Here is a 25,199-nt window from a genome sequence, read left to right on the forward strand (position 1 = left end):
CTGGGTGGGGGGAGGAGCGGAGCGGGGGCCTTGTCCCCCCCCCCCCCGGCGGCGGGGCGGGGCTCGTTACTGTCTGCAGCTGCCCTGTGGGGGGAGGGCCGGCGTGTCCCGGCTTCACCCCGCGGTGCAGGGTCCGGGCTGCCCGAAGGGCTCGCGGCCCGGGCAGGAAACCCCCGGGCGCTCGGGGAGCCCGTGTCCCCGGGGAGGGAGCGAGCGAGCGGCCTGCGAGTTGCCCGGGATGTTGTGGCAGCCCCCCCCCCCCCCCCGCAGCCCTGCTTCCCCCGGGCCCCCACATGGAATCCCGCGGGCCCCTCGCTGCAGGTGTCTCCCGCCTCCCCCGCAGCGCACTAGCCAGCGGTGGCGACGCGTGTGTGATATTTAGACTGTCGAGTTCACGCAGGTAGGTGCTCTCAGAAGACCCAGCCTGCTGCCAAGTGCATTCTCGCTCCTACTGGCACTGGAGACGCTGGAACCACACGGAAGTTTCCAATGAAATGTTGGAAGTGTACAATGGTCTGTGGAAAACTTGTTCCTCTCTGTGCGGTTTCTTAGACTCCTGGGCTGTGTCTAGACTGGCCAGTTTTTCTGGAAAATCAGCCACTTTTCTGGAAAAACTTGCCCGCTGTCTACACTGGCCCCTTGAATTTCCGCAAAAGCACTGACTTCCTACTGTAAGAAATCAGGGCTTCTTGCGGAAATGCTAGGCTGCTCCCGTTCGGGCAAAAGTCCTTTTGCGCAAAACTTTTGCTCAAAAGGGCCAGTGTAGACAGCTCAGATTTGTTTTCTGCAAAAAAGCCCCGATGGTGAAAATGGCGAGCGGGGTTTTTTTTGCGGAAAAGTGTGTCTAGATTGGCACGGATGCTTTTCCGCAAAAAGTGCTTTTGCGGAAAAGCGTCCGTGCCACTCTAGACACTCTTTTCTGAAAATGCTTTTAACGGAAAAGTTTTCCGTTAAAAGCATTTCTGGAAAATCATGCCAGTCTAGAGGTAGCTCTTGTGTCTAAAGTTGTCCAATGCTGTGGTGTGACACCTTGTCCTTACAGGAGGAGAATTGAGTGTGCAACATAATGTTTTGGTTTGGTAGGCTATGATTTTGCTTTTTAAGTACTCATGCTACACTTTATATCAGCGAAGGCAATTTTAAAGTGGGATTTGCACTTCAACCAGAAGATAGTCTTTGGTTTCTGATGCATATCAGTGGTCTATATTTTCACTGGAGCTAGAAACTAGGCCAAGGGCAACAGTATATTTGCTGAGAGAAGCAACAAGGGTGAAAACTAGTGCTGCCTGTTTTTTTTAATGTGCTCACATGTCCATTAGTAGCTGAACTGAGATGACACTTCCATCCCCTTCAAACTTCTCTCTGCAGATGCACCTGAACACTGTTTTAGGACACCTTTGCTTTGCAAATGGCCTGGATTGCCAAATGGACTGCCAACACTTACAATAGTGTTACACTTAGAGGTTGAATGCTACTAAGTTAAGCACATTGTCTTCATCTTAAATGTGTCTAAATTCCTTTATATTCCAGGTAGATTGGGATCTTGATACTTCACAACTAACCTCCCAAATAAAAATTCCAAGGCTAACCAATCCATGAGTGGGCATCGATCCTCAAGGAAGCGATGTGGAGAGTCACGCTTAGAATCCCCTATGGGTTGTGGTCATGTTCCTGCAACAGTGTGTGTGTTACGCAAGTTGGTTCAATTGCCTACACCTCCATTGTCAAAGCACCAGCTAAAGCGATTAGAAGAACACAAATATCAGAGTGCTGGACGGTCCTTGCTTGAGCCTCTAATGCAGGGTTACTGGGAATGGCTAGTTGGAAGAACTCCAGCCTGGATCGCCCCAAATCTGATAACCATTACTGGACTGTTGATAAACATATGTACAACAGTAATATTAGTGTATTACTGCCCAACAGCTGCAGAACAGGTAAGAGATGGATTTCTAACAATGACAGAGTTCATATTGAATGTGAGTATTTTCACTGTGTTTGGGAAAGATGTTTCATTGAACTGAGTGATCCACAGTTCTTGTTTTGAACTGTTTTGTGGACACATGTTTTGTGTGGGTTTTTTTAAAAAAAGAGATCTTTCTACTTAAAAACATAAGTGCAGTTCCATGTCAGCTGTTTTCTTCAGGAAGTGCCGTGTTCTGCTTCTCACTAGTTGCACTGGGGCAAGTGGAAGTGATATCATCAGCCAACATGCACTAACATAGTTTTTGAACATGGTCAACACAATGTGAAACATTCAGTCAAGGAATATGTAATTGCACAAGAGAATGGAAAGTGCTCAAATTGTTCTACTAGCAATTGTGGGGGGATGCTGCAGACATGGAGAGGAATTAGTCTGTATCCTCACAAAGATTCCAAAGGAAGTAAGGAGCTTCAAGAAAAGAGGGCTGCAGCTATCTTATCTTGGCATGGCATATACAGTTACCACCTGTTGTTGTCTTGTGAGTAGACTGTGGTCACCTGAAGCTCTGTATAGATCAGACTGAATTGATGGGTAGGTCTGATGCTTCTTGGAGCAACCAGGGCTGAGTCAACTTGTTACTACCTTCCTCAAGTATTAGGAAGTCTTGCTTGTGGCATTTGGCCTGCCCTAGGATGCTGTGGCCAGATGGGGGGCTGGGCCCCCATTGAGGCCTTGTTGGCCAGGCTATCATGGCTGGAGCCCAAACTGGGCTGCTGTGGTCAGGCTGTTACAGCCATCGCAGAGCCATTGGGGCCGGCCAACGGGGTCTGCTCCAGGAGTGCGGCAGCTGGGGACAGACTGTGGCAGTCAGATGAGGCCTAGCCAGATGGAGGCATCTGCTGTTGCCAGCCCCTTTCCCGGCTGGGAGTGCGTATGCATTTCCCTACAACATGCCTCAGCCGGCCCTTTAAAGAAGCAGAGTGCCCCAGTCAACTTTTCCAGGAGTGCAGTCAGTTCTTACTGGAGTGCACTGCCTTTCCTTCACCTCTGTCTAAAGATGAAATAGACAAAAAAAGACCATCTATTTTGGGAATGACCAAAGAGTCATATTTGGTTCTGTGCTGAGCCATAGGTTGCTGACCCTTGCTCTAAGATAACCAGCCTGACAGCCACTCAAGCACGGTCTCCAATGGGCTTCACCAGTCCTGGCTTTGCCTTACAGCAGGGGTGGGCAATAGTTTTTTGCCAGGCTGCATCGGAAGGGGCATGGCCAGGTTGCTTCAGGCTATGATTGGTCTGGGAGTTGGGGAGCTCCTTTTGCCTCCCCCCCCCCCTTCCCACTAAGCACCACGTCCCTGGCAGTGGGAGGAAACTTTCCGTGCTCCCTCACCCCCAGGCCAATCGGGGCCTGGTGGCAGGGAAGTACACGAAGCCACCTCCTGCCTTGCTTAGAATCTCCTTCTAAGTGCCATGCGCTCCTCGCAGGGCAGGGGTAGGATGGAGGAAACTTCGTGCACTCCTCCTGTCCCCAGGCCAATTAGGGCTTGGGAGTGGGGGAGCATACAAACTCTCCTCCCGCCCTGCTGGCCTGGGGGCAAGGGAGTGGCACGGCCTCTGTGGGCTGGATCCGGCCTGTGAAGGCCCTTTTGCCTGCCCCGGCTTACAGGCTGATAGTAGGGTGAGAACTGCAGCCTCCCTGTAGAGTTGCCCTCCTGGAGTATCCAGTCCTGACTATCTAGTGTACCACAGTGTTTTTTTCCCCCTCCTTTAGACTACTGCTCCTGTGTTATGAATAGGACTCAAGTTCAATTATAAAACAAAAGAATTTACTTAAAGACTAGAGGTGTTTAATTGACTGAGCCAGTGGCTATTTATAAAACAATCAATGCGCATTCTTGAACCTAAACTTACAAGTTATCCTCCTGCCTTAAGAAGCTTACCTCACTAAAGTTCTTTTGAGCATTTTCAACCAAGATTTCCTGGGAATCTTTTCTCATTAAGGACTTTGCAGTGAGTTTACTTTCTAGGTGTGGGATGCCATATCTGCATATCCATATATGTCAGAAGAGACCTTTTTATATCCACCTGAAAATTGGTTGGATTTGAAAATTAGGGATGTTGAATTTTGATTCATTGGCTAATCAAGTAGTTGATGGAATTTCCGTCAACTAGATGATAAGGGGGGAGGTGCTCTAATCCCTACTCACTGGGTCCCAACTGCTGTGTCTCTGCCTCTCTGTGCTTATCTCCCCTCCCCTACCTCAGCACTGTGGAGACAGTGCTGAGGGGGAACCAGCTTTTAAGCTGGCTCCCCTTGGCTCCTGCTCTCTTCTCCTCCCTCCCCCCCTCCCCCCGTTGCTCTGATATAGAAGCAGCAAGGGTGGGGAAGGGGAGAATGTGAGTAGTTGACTCAACTGCCTGATTAAACCTAGGCTTCTTGGGTAATTGACTGTTCTTTTTATATCCCTGTTGAAAATACTAAAGCTGCGTCTACACTACGAGTCTTTTTGGCAGAAAATATGCTAATGAGGGACGCATTAGCATGAGTTGTGACATCATTAGCATATTTTCTGCCACTTGTTTTTGCACAACAGGCATAAGGACAGAAAATAAGGATAACGATTTGTCCGGGACAGGCATAAGGATCTTGTGCAAAATGGGGTTTTTGCCCAAAAAAAGAAGTCCACGCTGCTTCTTTTTGCACAAAAACCCCTTGCGCAAGAAGAAATAGCAGAAAATATACTAATGGCATCATGACTGATGCCAATGAGACTTTCATTAGCATATTTTCTGTTGAAAAAACTCATAGTGTAGACGCAGCCTAACAGTAGAGCAGCTCCATTAGTGCTATCAAGGTATGGAGTGCTACTGACCGGGATTGTTACATGCTTAGAACAAAGATGGCAAATGCTCTGAAGTGCCTGCCTGCAGCCCTTCTTGCTATTATCACCAGTGGAGACATGCTCTTTGGAAAGATGTCTAGTGTGGACAAAGATGCAAACAGGAAATTTCCACGGTTCAGCGCCAAGCCAACACAAGTTGGAAGCCCTGAAAATGGAAAATCTCTTCCTTTTGTATTCCTCATGCCTTCAATTTTTTCTTTTTAAAACAAACCCAAGAAAAACTAGTAAAAAGCTATGTAAGTGCTGTGTTAAGGTTGCATGGTTCAACACTCACACAGCATGGAATGTGTTTATGAATGCTGCTTTAACTTTGTTTCCCTTATGTATTCCAGCAATATGGTTATCGGTTAATCTTGCTGACCATGCATTTTCCACCCCCTTGCTGCCTCTGTATTAGAGACAGCAAGGGGACAGGGAAGAGTGGTAGCTGGTGCCCATGGAGAGCTGGCTTTAAGCAGGCTCCCCACAAGCACCGGATCCGCCTGCCTCCTCTCTTCTCCCCCCCCCCCCATCAGAGGCAGCAGTGTGTAGGGGGAGGGGTAGGCTGGAGCCAATATGTGTGGGGAGCTGGCTTTCAAGCCAGTTCTCAGCTCATATTGGCTCCTGCATACCTGCCTGTCCTCCTCCCTTGCTGCTACTCAGAGGCAGCAGGAGGGAGGCAGGCAGGAGCCAGTGCTGGAGGGAGCTGGCTTAAAAGCTGGTTTTCCCCCCAACACCAACTCCCTAGTGACGCTGCCTGTCTCCCCCCCTCCCCCGCTTCCTCTATTGAAGGCAGAAATGTGGGGGGGGGGCGGAGGAGGGACATGGGAGGGCTGCTGCAAAGCAACCTCTGTTCTGTAGCGAACCTGGGTCCCAAGTGCGGTACCTCTGTGGACAGGGGCTGCTACCAAGAACACATTGGTTGCCAGTCCTGCCTCCGGGGACAATCGAATAGTTGTGTAACCGCATAATACAGCACATTATAGAAAATATTCTACAATAATTGCAGTCTGTTGTAGTACAGTATACTATACTGCAATAAAGGTCATGAAATAGACCAGGTGAATGAGTAAATATCTTTTATTGGACCAATTTTGTTGGTCAGAGAGAAGCTTTTAAGTTGCACAGAGTTCTTCCTCAGGTCTGGGAAAGGTATTCAAGGTGTCAAAGCTAAAAACAATATCTAACAGTGTTTAGCATAAATAGTTAACATTTTAAGGGACCATTCAAGGTGAAGTTAATGAAAGTACACTATTAACATGTTCAAAAGCTTCAGGGGGTAGCTGAGTTTGTTGTTTAAGTTTTCCTATTACAGGCTAATAGTCTAGTAGCACCTTAAAGACTAACAAAACATGTAGATGGTATCTCATGGTACCATCTACATGTTTTGTTAGTCTTTAAGGCGCTACTAGACTATTTATTGTTTTTTAAGTTAGTCTGTAACATGCTTAGACTACATATGTAATACTCAGTAGTAGGGATGTCAATGTGCGCTGCTGCCTCTGATAGAGAGGCAGCAGCGCAGAGGGTGAGCGATGGCAGACGGGAACCAACACGTGTGGAGAGTATCGTGTTAGCTTTGTGGACCTGCCTTCCTATCCCTCCCCCACTGCCTTCTACAGAAGCAGTGGGATGGGGGGCCAGGCAGAAGCTGGTGCCTCCTGCTTCCCTCCCCTCCCCAGCCCATGCTGCTGCTTCTGAGAGGCAGCAGTGTGCCAGGGTGGGACAGGCAGCTTCACAGTAGCCTCCCCTCTGTCCGTGGGGAGCTTGGACACCCCCCAAACCCTGGACAGGGGCTGCTGCCACCCATGCAGGGGGCTCCCTGGGAGTAGGGCTGGAAGCATGCTGGCTGCCCTGGCCTTGCCCCCCAGGGACTATAGAATAGTTGTAAACCGTTACAATTTGAGTAGTTACATGGCTATTCAATTACACCAGGGGTGGTCAGTCCATGGCTCTCAATCTGCATGCGGCTTTTTAATTAAAAAAAATGCAGCTCCTGCTGCTTCTGAGCTGCACCCCAGCGCCTGCTCACAGCCCGGCTGCTCTGCGCATGGTGCCCCAGCGCCTGGAGGGACAAGTGGGTGGTGGAAGCCATGGCAGCAGCTCTGGGACTCAGGCATTAGGTTGCAGTGTGGGGGGGGGGGCATTGGGTTAGGGCAGGAGGGAGATGGGGCTGGGAATGCCTGGCTCTGGGGGAGAGGAGCCTGAAGCATCTTAAACTCAAAGTCTTCGTGGATGCAGAATAAGGCAGCCAACACAGATGTTGTGTTTAAATTCCAGGGAAAAAAAGAATCAGCATGTACCTGCTTTACACTGTGTTTCTTTAAAGAAAATTCAAAGGCATATTGTTTGCCAGGCTGAAGCAGTTTATTCTGAGATCTGAGTCTCTCCCTTATTGTTTTTGAACCTCTCGTATTTGCAGTCTGGGACAGGCACTTCAAATTGGGCTAATTTACTTCTCAGTTCAATTTAATTTTAAAAAGCTCACAGGACATAATAGGGCAGTAGTGTTAAATTTAAAATACATGTTGGGGGTGCCTTTTTTTAGTGTGAGACTATTACGTGTGTGTGTGTGTGTGTGTGTGTGTGTGTATTTGTTGGTTCTCTGAAGATCTGTGGACTGGCCATGAATTTTTTAAGTGACTAGACACTTTTTTTTGTATTGTTTTTTTTATCTGAAATGTCCTGCAATGTTATTTTTATCACTACATTTTGTGTACTATATCTTTCTGTATATAGATATATAAAAATAAATACATAATACATGGCTCTTCGCGCTCTATCCACCGCTATTTTGGCTCTTTGTCTCTAACTGGTTGGCCACCCCTGAATTACATGCTATGTAACATCCCTACTCAGCAGTGATAGTACTAGCTGGCAGAGAGGGGTTTACAATTAAAATAACTGTTAATACCTCTGTTCATATTAGCTGTGCCTTGGTAATAAATGTTGTTGTAAATACCCTAATGCTAATTCTTTTAATTGGATATAGAAAAACATATTTATTTAGGAAAAATCTCAATTTTCAGTTTGTACTTTTTCCATTTAGGTGAGTGAGAGAGAGGGTTTCCACTTAAGAATTTACTTTTTAAAAGTCAAATAAGAATATATAATACTTGGATCAACTACCTTTGACTAGGTTATCACCACAATATCTGAGTATTTGCTGCATGTAAATGTAACAAGTTCTAAAGTCACTTAAATGTTTTTGAAAAATCTTGCTGTAATCAAACACTATAAAGTTAATACAACTCTAAAATGTATTAAGAAACAAACAGCTAGCAATAAACTACAATAACAAATTAGTGTTCAAAGGGATAACTGTCTCTGATTTGGAGGGGGAGGAGGGAGAACTGGCCTACTAGATGTAGTGCATGGGTGGTGATAAAAATTATGGAAACACAAACCTTACAGAGAGACAAATGTGTATTAAAAAGATTATACGTTGGCACTGAAAACTGTGTAAATGTACAGACTGGTACTCTATTACTTCACTGTCATGCAGTTCTCCTACTGTCGTAAAGACAAAAAACCCCATTGTAATATGTGCAGTAGGTACCAAATGTAGCTTCACATAATAAATTGCAGTGCCTCTCAAAGTATTGGATCCATATGACTTTGGTGTATAAAATTGGGCTATATCTCTATGCCTATATTTGGGAAGAATTCTGAGTACCAGAGGAGAGGTGGGGGGAGCTCTAGTACAGTACTTACACAAAGTTTTGCACATACAGAACTGGTATTGCTACTGCCCTGGATTTTAGTTTTGAGCTTGACTTGTAGGCCATGATTCTACCTCTGTGAAGCTCATTGTGGGATATTTCATATGTACCAGTGTTTAGAGCAGAGGCATGTGGATGAATGCATAGCTAATTTAGGGCTTGTCTACGTGGCCAGAGTTGAGTCTACAGGGGAGTGAACTGCAGCTTACACTAGTAGGCTGTCCTGTAATTCTCCAGCGTATGAACTAAAAGGTACTTACTTGAAGTTAATTTAGTCTTGTTTGAAAGAGGACTATGTACCTTTTAAGCTTGCACCAATAGTGCCCACATGAGGGAAGTAGAGAGCAGTGTATCAGTGTGTTCAGTTCACACCACTGTAGTCTAAATTGTGGGAGTGTCACTCTCGATGTAGTCATAGCAGCATAACAAGTATATGTTTCTTTTATGGTTTACAGCAAATGAGTCATGGCCCAGTAAGAGTCCCTTTTTAATTTTGTTTTATGTTCAATAGATGTCAGCTTCATTGTGCTTCCATAAACTGCTCATGCAAAATGGAACTACTTGTGCGTTTCTATCACACTGCCCTTTGTAAAGCACTTTAAGATCTATGGATGGAAAGAGTTAAAAGTATTGCTGACTCCACTTTACAAGTGTGAAAACTGAGAGAGGTTGAAGGATTTCTCTTGATGGCACTAAATAGTAATGCCAGTCACTGACCCAAAGGATTTGGATTTCATTCCTTGGTCAAGCTATGACTTGGTATTTGTTCTGTCCTGTTTTGTTCTTAAGGGATGTTAATAGTGAATAATGTACCTCTCAGCCACATCTGGATCGTTAAAGTAATGTTGATGGTGTTTTGACTTCATTACGTGTTGGGAGAAAGCAGCATTCCTTAGAAACTGTCAGAACATAGTTCCCTAGCCACTGAGATTTTTAAAACTTCACTGCTGTGAGATGCTATCTGCACCTACACCTGGGTATCTAGAGCACATGTATTATTACACAGTTATTAAATATCATTTCTCAAATGTAGTCTAATACTGCACTTATTTCTTCAACTTTAATTATTAATATATACTAATTAAATTAGTATATATTATATTAGTGTAGTGTAGTGTGTGTGTATATGAATATGTATATATAAAAACACACTTAATGTAACTTTTTTTATGTGGAATTTTCTGCATTTCATGCTAGGGATGTAATAGTGTAGTCCAGTGTTTCCCAATTTTATTTGGCCATGGAACCCTTTTCAGCTTAATTGAATTTAAAGCTTAAAAGAATTTCCAGGAATCCCTAGGGTTGCCGGGGTAAGATTTGTCAAGCACCAAAAAAAAAAACCCCACTAGAATTGGTCCAGCAAAAAAACCCGCAAAATAGACTGTCTATATAAGAGGGGGCGGGGGAGTGCTGCATTCTCGCAGAACCCTTACTTTCGCTTCGCGGAACCCTGAGGTTCCATGGAGCACCAATTGGGAAACACTGGTGTAGTTGATTAACCTATAAGCTTTTTTGCTTATTGGTTAATGCCATAGATTACACACATTTCTTCCCTCCTCTTTCCACTCCTCCCCAGTAATTTTTTTTATCAGGCTGGCCGGCAGCCTGGCTTGACATGGGTCCAGGACCTAGCCCTGTTGCGGCTCTGAATTTGAAGTGTGTTAAGAGCTGGGCAGGAAGGCAGTATGGCTCAGTCGCAACTTGTGCTGAGTCCAGGAGCTCAGACCTCCCATGGACGGGGGCTGCTGCCACCCTATACTGCTGCCTCTGATACAGCGTGGGGCGGCAGGCAGCCAATCCACGAGGGGACCTGATTTTTTTTAAATTGGCTCCACTCATGGACCAGCTCCCATCTGGCACCCCACATGGAGTAGCAGGGAGCTCCTCGGGAGTGGGGTCAGAGCACACTGGCTGCTGGCCCCACTCCTGGGTACTATAGAATAGTCGAGTATAACCAATAAGAATTCAGGAGTTTAATCAACTATTCAGTTAACTGATATTTTGCATTCTTATTTCATGCATCTCACCAGTTTATATCCTCTGCCTTCCTTCCCAAAGGATCAGCTCCCTCTCCCTCTCCCTCTCCCTCTCCCTCTCCCTCTCCCTGGTATTTCAAATTTAAAAGAATTTTTGGTATAAGAATAAAGATCTGTTGAAGTCATTTCAAAGCCTTAAGTTTTTACCAACATCCACATTTTTTCCCCCTCCTCAGGCACCATCATGGGCGTATCTTGCTTGTGCATGTGGCCTTTTCATTTACCAGTCTTTGGACGCTATAGATGGAAAACAAGCAAGAAGAACCAATAGCAGTACTCCTTTGGGAGAACTTTTTGACCATGGTTGTGATTCACTGTCCACAGGTATTGTCCTTTGTAACCAGAAGATAATGGTTAAATACAATCAGTTTAATATTTTGGAGGTTTTCCTAATAATAAACTAAAATATAGAAAGAAAATAGCATGTATGACAAAAGGGTTGAAGGGATGAGCAATTTTATACTATTGTTATATTGCCAAATGAATCTCCTTTTTTTTTTTTCTTTTTTTTTTTTTTCTTCAATAAAGAAGGACTTAATTCTGACTAGTTGGGCATTGACATCTAGTGGATTTAGGCCCTTATTCACCAGGATATTTAAGAATCTGAAAAGCATGTGAAAAGCTCTGCTGGCATCATGAGGTCTACATATGTGCCTTGCTAAACTTGAGCTTAATTTAGTAACTTGACCTCATTTTAACTTAGAATACAAACAATTCTTCTAATTTAATTTTTAGATATACTTTATTAAAACAGTTTTAGTCAGACTTTGACCCTAAACTGTGACATGGGGAGTCCAAATCGAGCGCTGACTCGGTTCTTTAGAATTCTGTGGAGTTGAATCCTCTTTAACCCCGTGTTTCTAATAAATTCATATTCTTTTTTTATTGGATACTTAGCTCTCAGATTAGAAGGCTCTAACATTAAATTTTGACGGATGATCACTGTTTCGTGACTTTAGATGCAGGGTTGATTGGGTTTTTTTATGTGGGAGGGGTGGCTTGTGGGTGGTGGTGGTGGGGTGTGTGTGTGTGTGTGTGTGTGTGTGTGTGTGTTTTGTTTGTTTTGGGTTTTTTTGTTTTTGTTTTTTGTGATTCTCATATAAGAGAACCTGGAATTTCTTTGAATGAAAGATAGTGAAAGAACCATGAACTGGAACAAAAGTAAACAAAAACAAGGAAATTCCAACTTGAATCTGATCCCATAAGTTGCTGAGAAACTCTTATAAAGTTCTGTACCCCCTCGCAGATCCTATTGACTTCAGTAGGAATGGATATCCTCTGCAACTCTTAGCTGCTGCTGCTATGCAGTTTTGTCGTAATGCAGTATTTCAGGATTAAGATTATGCGGAGATACTAGTTCACAGTAAGGTATAATCAGCATCTCTGCAGTCATCCACTGAAGTGTTGATCACTGTCAATGAACAGCAATAATAAAGCATTGAAACATCTGCATTTCTTGAACTGAGGTTTTTTGTTTGTAATCTATAATCTTTGTAAAAGTCTTCAAGATCTACAGATGGAGAATGTGCAAAGTTACTAGCGCTATTTTACAGGTGTGAAAACTGAGACACAGATAGGTTGAAGGATTTCCCTTGATGACACTAATAGTGAATTAATCCACTGAATCAAAAGATATGGATTTGATTCCTTGGTCCAGCCAAGACTTGGTACCACTATTTTCATTTTGTAAAATTGGGATTTTAAAACTGTAGCGATTAATCAGACTATGCCACTCTCCCTGGGTCCTTTGCTAGAATTCTGTCTCCTGTATGGATCTGTAAAGATTCTTTCTACATGCATGTTTATTTTTGTCTGATTTCTTCTGCAGTCTTTGTAGTTTTGGGAACTTGTATTGCTGTGCAGCTGGGGACAAATCCTGACTGGATGTTCTTTTGTTGTTTTGCTGGGACATTCATGTTTTATTGTGCACACTGGCAGACCTACGTCTCTGGAACATTGCGCTTTGGAATGTAAGTAACTCAGTTGAAAGTGAAACTGTAGATGATGAAGTCAGTTTTCTGTTTAATGTATGTCCTGTACTAAGTTTGTTAGATTAGTAAAATTGTGTATGTATGGCGATGTGTACACACACACATTTGCAATACTATATATTGATGCTACTGCACACAAAACACTAAATTTGGGTCTTTTGTAATCAGGAAAAGAAAAACTTTTGCTCTTATATATATATATAATTGCTAACAGCTGCTGATATGAAATAAACAAATAAGTAGATGGCATCATGATTTTAGTTATGCATTCATCACTGTGTGTCGGGAAAAATCGACCATGGCGTTTGCACAGCAATTAATGTTTCTTTTGCAAGATATGCATGTTTAGTCCCTGAGCATTGAGCTAAAATATTAAAACTTCCTTAACCCTTAATAATGACATTTTGATGTGGAAAATTAATATAAATTGACATTTTGCCTGTCAAGGGCAAAATTACTATTGAATTAGGGGTCGGGGTGGGGTGGAGGTGGCAGCATTTCATTTAAAAGACTAGACTATTAGGTTCTGAGGCAAGATCAAGTCTCTAATCAGTTATTGGTAATATCTACATATGTATAAAGTTCATCTACAAAGTATTTTTTCAAATGAGGTTAAGCAACATATTGATGAAGAATCATGATTTTTGAATTCTTCTAGAAAACATTGATATTCTAGCCATTTTTGGTGTTTTCCAGTTTTATGATATATATACTAGTTACACACATTATTCATTAAATGGTCAGTCAACAGGTTTCTGGGCATTCCAAATTTTTAATTAAACTAAAATAATAAATACCTTTTGGCTAAAATAGCCCCTTAAGGAGAAATTTTAATTTTCCTTGGTTTTTATCCGATGTCATATTGGTTATCTGAAGTCAGTGAGCTCTGAGGGCAGTTGGCACCCTACAGAGACCATACCAAAGAGCCTGATTTTTATAAAGGCCTAAACATGTGCTTACATATTGTAAACACAATTTACCTCTGCATCTCAAACTATCTAATTTCCAGGTTCAATGAGAAGTAGCCATGTAAACATTCTCACTTCCATGTACTATTAATTCTAAAGTCTGCTTCACAGGGATCAGTGTACCAAAATTTCTCTTATTTTACAGATGCCATGTTTCAAAATCTAATTCTACGGGAACTTCACTACTAACTTTTCATTTTATCAGTGTGTTCAGATAATATTTACAAATAATACATAAATCTGAAAGCTCATAATACAAAAAGCTCATAATATATAGTCATATGACATTTTTGTTCAATGCTTAATATTACAAGCATCAGATCAGCATTTGTATATTGAGCTCATACTTTAAACCAGTCCCAGTGTTGTAAGTTTAATTGGCTATCACAAACTCTTATTAACTTTCACCACAGAAATCTGAGAATGAATATTAGGAAAGATGACAATAAACCGTGTTGAATATTAGCTTGTCTCTAAAACTTTCTCTTTACCAATCTTTGCACTATAGGACTTACTTTGTCTACCTCTGAGGTCTGTGACTTATAGCTATAGATACCTATACATTCCAAAAAGATGTTGGTAGCGCTCGTTGGCTGCTTCCTCTTGGATGACTTGGCACTTCTATGCGTAACAAAGGCTATTTTTAGTAGAGAATGATTTTGTTATCGAACATGCTGACAGCCATCTAAGTGGCTATTTTGGACTGACTTAGAATCTAAAAAGTTGAATATGAAATTATTGTTTAAATTGTGCATGTTTGTTAAATTACAAAATTAATACACAAAGGGAAATGGCAATACAACTGGCCCTGTGGAGCACATTCACTAGAAATCTGATTTGATATTATTCAAATACAGACCCCATTTTCAAGGGTTATTTAAATTGAAAATGGGCTGCTCAGTTGTAAATGAAAGGTAATAGTAAATAGTAGTGTGAGCTGGGGAAGGTAGGCTACAAAATACCCCAGTGATCTGTTACATCTATTCTAACATCTTAATGCTATGAAAGAGTAAGTAAATGGAAGTACAAGTCTCCACATTTTATTGTCAGTTAGTGAAGTAAAGATATAAACAAGGCAGGAAATAGAGATTCAGTCCAGAAGAATGCATCTATATATGTCTGAGAGCATGTAATCCCCCAGGGAATATGTAGGAAGGACATTGGAAAGTCATGTTGCTTAAGAGATTTGTGGATGATAATAAATTAGAAATTGCCTCTCAGTGCTGTGATAGACTGTATACAGTTGCAGCATCAGAAAGCAAGGACTTGATGGGCACTTTCTGTGTGTGGCTTTGATGAGACTTCATCCATATTTCTATCAGTTCTGGACTTCACAAAAGCAGAAGTTATTTTCTCTGGAGTCTGGACCTTAACTGAGAAATTTGAACCCTGACAAAAATAGACTATCCCTGGTATAGATCACTTGATCTGCTGGTCTTTTCTGCTTTACCTGTATTACCACTGTAAACCATGAGATGGGTTTAGTGAATGCATATTTTTAAAAAGCATTTGGCTGCTTTCAACATCAGAGCTTATTGGTCATGAAAGAGTAACAAAAAAGGAGTTAAGACTTTGTACTAGAGGGGCAATTGGCATTAAGATCAGAAAACATAGTGTATGCATAGGGGGAAATGCTACAAGTTGAAAATACGATAAGAGGGGAGTACCCTTCGGACCATCTTTATGATCGGAGTTCATTTTTGAAGGAGAAATGGCAGCAGCCTCTATAGTTAGGTTTTATAATACTTTACATTGTAAAGTGTTATAAATACTATTCTGACCACTTCTTGAATCCTAACTTCATGGTTTGCAGAAAGAAACTTAAAATTTGGCAGCGGATTCTCCTGAGGGCAAGAAAGTGCCTTTCGCTGTCACAAGGAATATCTCTTCAAGCTGGTCTGAGTTAAATTCTCAACAATTGCTACTTCACATCTGTTGTCTTCAGTAGAGCTTCTTAGAACCCTGACAGATCTTAGCAGCCCATCTCTATCAGTCTTGTGACTGCATCTTTCTGAAGCAGCCACACACAGTTGAACTTCCTAACATGGCACAGGTAAAAAGGATGATGATTGTTGTTTTTCTCCTGCTGCTACTTTCCATCTCCGTGATAGGGTATGTCTACACTACCACCCTAGTTCGAACTAGGGTGGTAATGTAGGCATACCGCACTTGCAAATGAAGCCCGGGATTTGAATTTCCCGGGCTTCATTTGCATAAGCCGGCCGGCGTCATTTTTAAATGCCGGCTTGTTCGAACCCCGTGCCGTGCGGCTACACGCGGCACGGGCTAGATAGTTCGAACTAGCAAGCCATTCCGCACTATCTAGCCCGTGCCGCGTGTAGCCGCACGGCACGGGGTTCGAACAAGCCGGCATTTAAAAATGACGCCGGCCGGCTTATGCAAATGAAGCCCGGGAAATTCAAATCCCGGGCTTCATTTGCAAGTGCGGTATGCCTACGTTACCCCGCTAATTCGAACTAGCGAGGTAGTGTAGACATACCCATACTTAGCAAAGTGTACTGATCTGGGTGCTGAGAGACCATGAGATCAAATCTCACATCTTGTGGTAACAGAGATGATTTCTGTGCTTTTTCACAACCTTTATTAAGCAAGTCCTCATAGGCAATATGACCTGTGAGTTGAAATTAAAAATCTCATGTGACATAGTTTTAGCTACAGTGCCTCTCAGAAATAAAGTTCTAAATCTAAAGTACTCGGCTATGTTGTCTCTAAAGTGTGTGTGCTCACATGCACGAAACTAGGAATACATGGAAATTTGGACAGAAATGCTTCATTTAAGGAGGAATTAAAATATACATGAAGTATCTGGGGAAGAAGGAGAAAGCTTAGGACTGGATTCTCTGTAGCAGCCAACATCCTCTTAGAGCAGACTTTGTTCTAACTGTGATATGCTCTGCAGTCTCTGAAGAACTGTCTGAGAACAGCAAATTCAGTTGCACAGTAGACTTGTCCGGATATGAAGGCTGGCTTATGAAATCTCAAGCAAAACAGGATACTCATATTGAAGTTGCACCTTTGTGCTTTCCCTTAGAATCATAGAGCTGGAAGAGACCTCAGGAGGTCATCAAGTCCAGCCCCCTGCCCAAGGCAGGACCAATCCCAACTAAATCAACCCAGTCGGGGCTTTGTGGAGTCTTATTCCTCTTGTTGTATAAGTAGGGCCCTATCAAATTAATGGTCCATTTTCATCAGTGTCACAGTCATAGGATTTTAAAAATCATAATTGTCATAGTTTCAGCTACTTAAATCTGAAACTTCAAGATGTTGTAATTGTAAGGGTCCTGACCCAAAAAGGAATTGTGGAGGAAGAGTGGTCATAAGATTATTGTAAGAGGTTGTGGTGTTGCTACCTTACTTCTGTGCTGCTGCTGGTGGCTTTGCTGTTAGAGCTGGCTGGCTAGAGAGTGACTGCTGCTGGCTGGGAGCCCAACTCTGATGGCCAAGCTTCCACCAACAGCGCAGAAGTAAGGGTAGCATGGTATAGTACTGGCAACTTAACTTATGCGCTGCTTTCTTCAGAGCTAGGCCCATGGTCAGCACCCACCATAGTCTGGCTCCCAGCTCTGAAGGCAAGCACTCTGCCAACAGCAGCACAGAAATAAGGATTGCAACCCCCTTGCTACTCCCTTTGAGTTAGGACCCCCCAGTTTAAGAAACGCTTGTCTCTGTGAAATCTGTATAGTTAGGTTAAAAGTGCACACAAGACCATACTCTATAGTCTGACATGTTTTTCATGGTCATGAATGTGTTAAGGCCCTATGTATGAAGTTGTCTTCAACTGGTGTAAGACCTAAGATTGTAGAGTATACTAAACTGAACAAAGATGTTCTGGTAAGCGAAGTCGAATAGAAGTTTCTTCAGTTTCTATCTACTGGCAAGGAACTGGAGGAAGGCAAGGTAAGCCCTACCAACTTCAGATTGGTACAGAGATCCGTAAGAGCAGAGTTCTTGGAACTATTTCATGCCAATATTGAAATTCTTCTGTGCACCCTGTGTATTACTGCTGTCCAACTATAATTTTGGTGGCACAAATTGAAATGAGAAGATAACCCCAAACGCTTAATTTTCTCCGAAAGAAAAGACCAAAGTTCACTTCCAGTAGAAGTATTAAAATATAGCCCATTACTAGCTCACAATTATGGAGTTTTATCCAACCTAGCCATTCTAATTAAAAACCTTCATTTATACAGCATGTCTGTGCACCTGCATCATCATGACCCACAATGTTCTTATCAATGCCTGATGTCTTTGAGGACGCAATTAGAATAGTTTTCTTTGGAGAAAACACTACTTCCTCATAACTATTAGAAGGAAAACCAGTTTAAAATATAGGTTACGAATATTTAATTATTGTATTGTGAATACCATATTACAGTATGGCATTATTTATTTTTCAATAAATATCTGAGTATATCCCCCCCCCCACACACTTTTACAAAAATGGATTTAAGTGAAACAAGTTTCCTAAATGATCTAGCTGGAGAGAGCCCCTAAAGTAATTTTTCTCTTTTAATGTTTGACATTTAGCCCTTACTATAACAGGGATATAAAGTTTTGCTAATATATATACATTTTTTGTTGAAAAAATAAAACCTTTACTGTGATATACAAAATAAAGAAGAACTGAGCTCCAAATTTTTTACTTTTTTTCAAAAACTGTCCCTCTTAATGTTTTCAAAACCCACTTTGTTTTAAAAAAACATTATTTGCAACTTTCTAGGCCCTCTTTTCTTTCTCTGTGTGTCCTGAAAGCTTTTCTACCCAATTTTCCCACAGGAAGTTTTCACAAGAGTAATCTAATTTTAACATGAGACTTCACAGCTTTAGATACATATTTTGCATTGTAATGTCACAAAATGTGTAACTGATCATAATTAGTTGACATGGATTTCCTTTTGCTGCATGTGTCTTATACAATACACTATAAAAGAGGAAGGGGAAATGCAGGAAATGCCTCTTTCTAGTTAAAAAGCTACAACCAGTAACTGGAAATAGTGCTTGGCTGTATCTTTAGATCTATACCGTATTGCTGTATTTACTCCATTCATGCATCTCATTATATTAATGGGAAAAGGGAAAAACCAATCATAGTTTTTGATCACTCCTACAACAAAAGTAGCCATATTTTGTAACTTGGTGGGGACGCTTTTTATGGAGGAGCAGTATTTTGTCTTGACTTTACATAAAATTGATTTTGATTTAGCAAAAATAGGATCACTTTTAAACTGTATATAACATAGACAGTGAAAATTTATATGTCAACAGGCATATTCTACACATGCCTGCGGGATTGGTCAGCTATATAATGATTGGTTCAAAATGCCTATAAGCTCCACTAGGAATACCATTCAAATGCCTATCTCTCTTTCTTTAAAAAACTAAACACAAAGTGTAAGAAATTAGGTCCCAGTACTGCAATGGTACAGGTACATGCTTAACTTTAAATAGGAGTGTGGCCGCATTGAATTCCTCTAAGTAAAATTACAGCTTAACAATATTTGAATAAAAATGTGATTGTAAAGTTGCATAGTCACAATGTTAGGCCATATAAAAGTGAAGGTTCCAAGAGTAACAAGTAATTTTTTTCTTCCCACTTTACTTAACTGTGGAAATATATTTTCTTTCTTGTTATATGTATGCCATAATATACTAGTTTTCACGCTGAACTAGTGTATCCCATAGTCATAAGTTTAATCAGTGCCGTTACAATGGATTTTGATTATTGTACTTAAAAAAAAATAAAATCACAAGCCAAACACTTCAAACATTAAAGTTCCAGTAACAGACTCACAATTTTATCTCAGTGGATCTTGAGGTGGCTCAAATTGAGATTCAGGTAATGGTGGTATGTACTGTGGCTAGAATACCAAAATGATCCTTTAGCTTTATCACAGGTACCATATTCTTTAATAGGGATGTTAAAATTAATCCACTAATTGAATAGTCGATGGATGGAAATTCCACTATTTGATTACTCAATAAAGGCACTTCTGCTTTGAAATGTAGCAACAGCCAGGCTGGCTCTTGCTACATTTCAAAGGTGGAAGTGCCACTGCTTCTGCCTTTTTAAAATGTACAAGAGCCCCAGCAGGGTCTCTTGTACATTTCAAAGATTGAAACACTGTGTGGAGCCAGGGGCAGCGGGGGACTCTGAGTACTCTGGACCCACTGGCCCCAGGCTCCGTGTGGCATTTCAATCTTTGAAATGCACAAGAGCCCCAGTGGGGACTCTTGTACGCTTCAAAGGTAGAATGCCCCCGCTGCGCCCCTGCCACCTCCCATGGAGCTGGGGAAAACAGCTTTTAAGCCAGCTCTCCCCAGCACCCTTTTTGTCTACCCGCGGCCCCCCACCCTTGCTGTCTCTGATAGAGCCAGCAAGGTGGGGGAGCGACTAGTGTATCGACTATCTGATAAACTCTTGCTTATCGGATAGTCGATTAGTCACTCACATCCCTATTCTCTAAATTTGCCTCTGTGGGGAATATATTCAGTACCTTGTGATCTCTCTATTTCACTATGCCTTAGGTTATTACTCTTTCCACTGTTTGAGGAAATACAAATTTCTATTAAAGATCACAATGGTTACAGGCCTTTTATAGTGGACAGGTATCCATATCCTATTTGGCACACTTGTTTGTGATCTCTGGCCAGAAGTAAAGGATTTGTGTGAGTATGGAGACAGACCACTCTGTTCATCAGAGGCAGCTAACTGATACTGGTGAGGTCTGTGCTGAGGTCTGTGCTGTGTGAGGTAGCTTGTACCACCCATGTATTTGTTCATTGTAAAACTTATGGTGCTATTGAATGTGAATGATGAATAAAAGTTAAGTAAGCTTTATACTGCAAAGCCCGCAGTGAAGCCTGCCCAGGAGCAAGGCCGAGGAAGCTTCACTGCTGCAACGACGCTGACTTCCTGGGAGTGGGGCTGGAAAGCGCTATTGACCCCACTCCTGGGGAGGCTGTGCTGTGGGTGCTACAGCCAGTCCCTCAGGAGCAGGGCAGCAGCCCCTGCCAACTCTGTTCCGGGGAGCCAGTGTATAAACTGCGGAAGGGAGGAGTGGCTGGGCCTGCCCCAGATAGGGCCTGCGTGGCTGGAGCAGCTCCCTGCCTGGAGCGGGTGGGGAACTGCTCCAACCCCTACTGGTTAACCAGAACCAGTAAGCCTCACCCATTAAAGATTAGGCTTACTGGTTAACCTTTTACACCCCTAGTATTTACCCACCTGACTCTCAGGGGAATTAAGGGTTAATTAATATCCATACCGTGCTTTGAACACTATGTAAGTGCTAAGAGGTTTTTAGTTTTTGGGGCTGTCATCTTTCACTGTTACTAAAGTTAAACTTCCTACCCAATACCAAACCTCCAAATATAACAAGCTGTAACTATTGTAGTTTGAAGGAAATGCCTTTCTTGATTAAAAGCCCATAATTGATACGCTCTAGCGGTTATTGAAAATCTGTTCTGTTGGGGCTGCTTCAATGAAGCTCTCAGTATTTTTCTTGAAATGTTTCTTTTCCTCACACGTAGATTTGATGTTACAGAGTCCTTGCTCTGTGTTATAGCATTCCAGCTTTTCACAGGAATTGTGGGGCCCTGGTTCTGGAACTATACGGTAACTGCTGGAATTGATGCTACTCAATGAATAATGGCATGGATTCTGTAGAGAGAGCACCTTTGTCATGCACAGAGTAACTTGGAAAATGAGATGTCTTTTTCTAATGATATTTTGCAGACAACTGCTTTATTAAGACAAAATATCGATAGTGTATTATGGGACAGTAAAAAATCTACTTTGATTGGAAATTAGATTTTGAGTGTTTCACTGTTTACTTAAACCCACAGCTAATTTTGTTTATAAAGAGGGTTTTTTCCCATTGGTTATGTTAAATCTTACAGTGCTGACTTCACTTTTATGTATAAAGATAGTCAGAATAATAAGAACACTTCTTTAATCCAGCCCCTTGTGTAATTTGGTTGGAACCACCTTTTTGAAAGCTTTTTTTTTCTTTTTGTTAAGTGCCTTTCCACCAAAAAAATAGAATTGTTTGGACTGTTAATAGAATGATTTGCCGATTAAGATTCTAAAGGACCTCTTGAGCATTGAGGACAAACCTTTGCTTTGCTTTCCAGAAAGGTGTTCTATTACTAAACTTCTTTAAGGAGAAAGTAACTATATACTGTACCACAACTTCATCATTAGTCAAAGAGTTTCACCATCTAATTGATCTTTTTTCAAAATGCTTTTCCTAATGTATCTTTTTTTCATCTTTAGCTTGTTATGCCTTGAGGACCAGACACATACTACTTCCTTTTCCTGCCCTTCTTCTCCCCCCCCCTTCTGCCCCTCCAATCTATATAAAGTCCATTTCCTCTTGAATTTTATGAAAACGGAATAAATTTGAACCCCCTCACTTCAAGACTTTGCATTTAACCCCCCACCCCTTCTTTGAACCCTCCCTCTTCATTAGTTTTGCTCATGAAGGAATTTACATCAGAGCTTCACTCTATTTTGAGGGGCTTTCCAGTCTAAGATTAAGTAAGCTGATTAGGGATGGGACATATATAGCATTTCAGTAATCAATGACTAGGAAACAGTTTGCCTTAGTATTTGCTAAAGGAAAGTATGAGTAATAGTGAGAAGGAGACTGACTAGTTGGAAGGAGATAGTGAGTTAGGGCACCAGCTAGAAAATGGGACAAGTGAGTAGAGCTGAGCAGTGTCTGAATCAGGAAGACAGGGGGTGCCAGTGGACAAGTGTGGTGTTTTCCCATTGGAGAGGGGGGGGGAAAAAAAGGTGACAGGAGAAAGCCAGTGATAAGGAGCAGGTGCAGGTCACTTTCCCAAGCCAGAATTCATGTGGGTTACGGAGAGCTATGCCAGTTGGAGATTCATGGACATTGTATTCTAGAGAATATGGGAAATCCTTTTTCTTTTTCCTCCTTTCAAGAATGCGCTGCACTCTACAGCTAAAATGGCTGCCAGCACAAAGCTATTGCCTTTTCAGTGTTCACGTTTTGTGTGGCTTTTCAATGATCATGTTTGCTGTAACTGAGATTCCAGATAAGCTCTTAGGCAACATAATGACAAGTATATGGTGTGAATATCTAGATGATTAGATAGATACCTGTGGTTGAACATGGATTGACTGCAAATGGTTTCTGTGCTTCATGAAACTATATGATTGCCAGAAAGAAAACTGTCATGAAGGAGCTGTAATGAATTCCTGAGAAGGTCGGAAGGCAGAGACCACATTGCATCTCTGGCCAGTATAGTGAAGGAAAATGGGAATAGCTAACTATTAAAGCACTATTTAAAAGGAGATATGACCCCTTCTGTGCTATGGGTCGATTCTAAGTAAATGCTGGAAGAATGGGTAAGAGACTGAAAAAACAAGAACTTCACATACCTGAAAGTAATTTTGTTTTACCTTGCTTCATATAATAGTAAATCCCACTTGAATGATAACAGCCCAAAACTACATGTTAAATTATTAGAAAAATAGGGTATGGTGGAAGTTAGAGTTTTTCTAGACTAGCTAAGCAGGGAAGAGGAGTTACATAATGAACCAAGTGTCAGCTACATTTAGTATTATAAAGAATTATAATAATGGAAGACTTTTAACTGCTGGAGAATTGGTTAGAAAACATTGTTATAAAGGCAATGTTTTAGACTTGCAGTTATTTTTCTAATTCTAAAAAAAATAGGGGGTGTAACAAGGAAACTTGTAGTCTTGGTGTTTTGAATTCACCACCAAAGTGGAAATGAGACACACAAATTGGGAGCTGGTGATGGGGGGGGGAAAAAAGCAAAAGCTAGACAAATTCAGACTAGAAATAGTCTCAAATTTTTCCAGTGTGACTGTAACAATTAGAACAACTTATCAAGGCATGTGGTTTTCTATCACTTGAAGTCTTTGAATCAGTAGTGGATATTTTTCTAAGAGATCTGTTGTAACTCAAATAGAAGTTATGGGCTTGATCGGGACATTACTGGGTGAGCTTTCTTAAATGGTGATATACAGGATCTTCAACCACATGTTGGCCGTAAACATCTATGGATCTTGTATGAAAGGTGCTAATTTTATGGAGCAAAGTGACAAATTTAGTGAGCAACTTTAAATTTTGTTTTAAGATGCATATTAAAATGGCCAGTATAGGTTTTGTAACCATTTTAGTAGAAAGAGAATTTGTGAATCCATTTTGGCTTGTGAGAACAAAAGAATGTCCATACTGGGTTAAGGATGTAAATGATTAATCAACTATCAGATAAGGAAAAGCTTATTGGATAGTCAGCTAGTCCCTTGAGTTTGGTTTTTGTCCTCTGTTAGAGGCAGCAAGTGGTGGGGAACAGGAGCTGGTGCTGGGGGGAGCCAGCTTAAAAGCCAGTTCTCTCCTCCTCCCCCCCCCCCCCCCCCAGCACCATCTCTGCAGTAGGCAGGGGGTTAGGGGGGACCAGGTGCGAGCTGGGAATCAGCTGATTCCCTGCTTGCACGGGGTTCCCCCCACTGCTCTTTGATCTTTAAATGGAAGGCTCTTCATAAATTTAGGTTAATCAACTAATCAGATTTTTTTGTCGATTAGTCAATAAGCAGGGGAGCCACAGGAGGGCTAGCTACCATCCCAAGAGTTAACCCCACTGTGCTTTAGCCTTTTAAATGTAACATCCCTATAGTGGGTCAGACCAGTGGTCTGCCTAGCACAGTATCCTGCATTCCAATAGCGGCCAATGCCAGTTACTGCAGAGAAAATTAACAGAACAGGCAATCATTGAATAATTCATCTGCTGTTGTCCACTTCCAAGTTCTAGCAAACAGAGGATAGAGACACTTCAGAGCATGATTTTGCATCCCTGCCCATTCTGATTAAAAGCCTTTAAGAACTTTGCCTGGAAACATTCCAGGAATCCAAGAATAAGTTTTGCCTTGCCTGTCTACAAAACAACAGATTTCAATAAAACAATGTAAATGTTATTGAACTTCTACCCAAAGGAGTTTGATTTTTGTCCAAATACCTTTATGGTGCTATAGCATGCTGCATGAAAGGAAACTCTTTGGTATTGTATACCTTGGCTTATTATTTAATTTTGCAGCATAAGATCTTTGTACAATAGGGGACTTTTTAAAAATATGCTGCATCTGATTCAGCTACAAAAGTATTTAATGTGGGGAACCATTATTTTGGCTGGGCCACTGGCTGCCTATGACACTTTAAGCAACCTTCAGTTAGGTCTACTCTGAGCATGGTTAGATGTTGTGACTTTTAAATATCATCTTGTTGACAATATATGAAGGATTGGAAAAAATTACTCAGGAAATGGTAGTACAGTACAAGAAGCAATGGCTTCACAGAAAGGAAGGAAAAGTTTAATCAGGTTATTACTGTATCCTGGTAACAGCATTAACATTATGCTTGATGAGAAGGCATTTTCTGTAAAAGCCTCTGTTTTCAAGTACTTAAAGCAGGGGTGGAGAATCTAAGGCCTGTGGACAAGATTTGGCCCCTGGCTTGCCTGGATCTGGCCCCTAAGCCTCAGGGCCCCCCCAGCATTGGGAGCCCACGCTGACATTCCAGTCTATCCCCACCCCCTGTGGAGCTGGAGCACACAACTCCCTCCTAGTATGTAAGGGAAATGTGGGGAAGTATTTTTTTTCCTCCTTAG

At 41.8% G+C, this 25,199-nt stretch overlaps 1 protein-coding gene across 4 annotated transcripts in view; it reads left to right on the top strand.

The window, feature by feature from the left end:
- Window positions 1-25,199, top strand: part of CEPT1 (choline/ethanolamine phosphotransferase 1) — a 45,838-nt gene that overhangs the window by 249 nt on the left and 20,390 nt on the right. Inside the window, exons 2-5 of one of the 4 annotated variants that reach the window (XM_075910316.1) lie at window positions 1,531-1,934; window positions 10,738-10,885; window positions 12,390-12,531; window positions 21,069-21,153. In XM_075910316.1, the coding sequence (XP_075766431.1) occupies window positions 1,596-1,934; window positions 10,738-10,885; window positions 12,390-12,531; window positions 21,069-21,153 (714 nt within the window). In that variant the 5' untranslated portion in view covers window positions 1,531-1,595. Of the gene's footprint in view, window positions 1-27; window positions 401-1,530; window positions 1,935-10,737; window positions 10,886-12,389; window positions 12,532-21,068; window positions 21,154-25,199 lie in introns of those variants that run through there. The other 3 variants (XM_006115699.4, XM_075910314.1, XM_075910315.1) reach the window with 3 other exon arrangements.

This window comes from Pelodiscus sinensis, chromosome 27 (genome assembly GCF_049634645.1).
Source record: "Pelodiscus sinensis isolate JC-2024 chromosome 27, ASM4963464v1, whole genome shotgun sequence".
Taxonomy (NCBI): Eukaryota; Metazoa; Chordata; order Testudines; family Trionychidae; genus Pelodiscus; species Pelodiscus sinensis.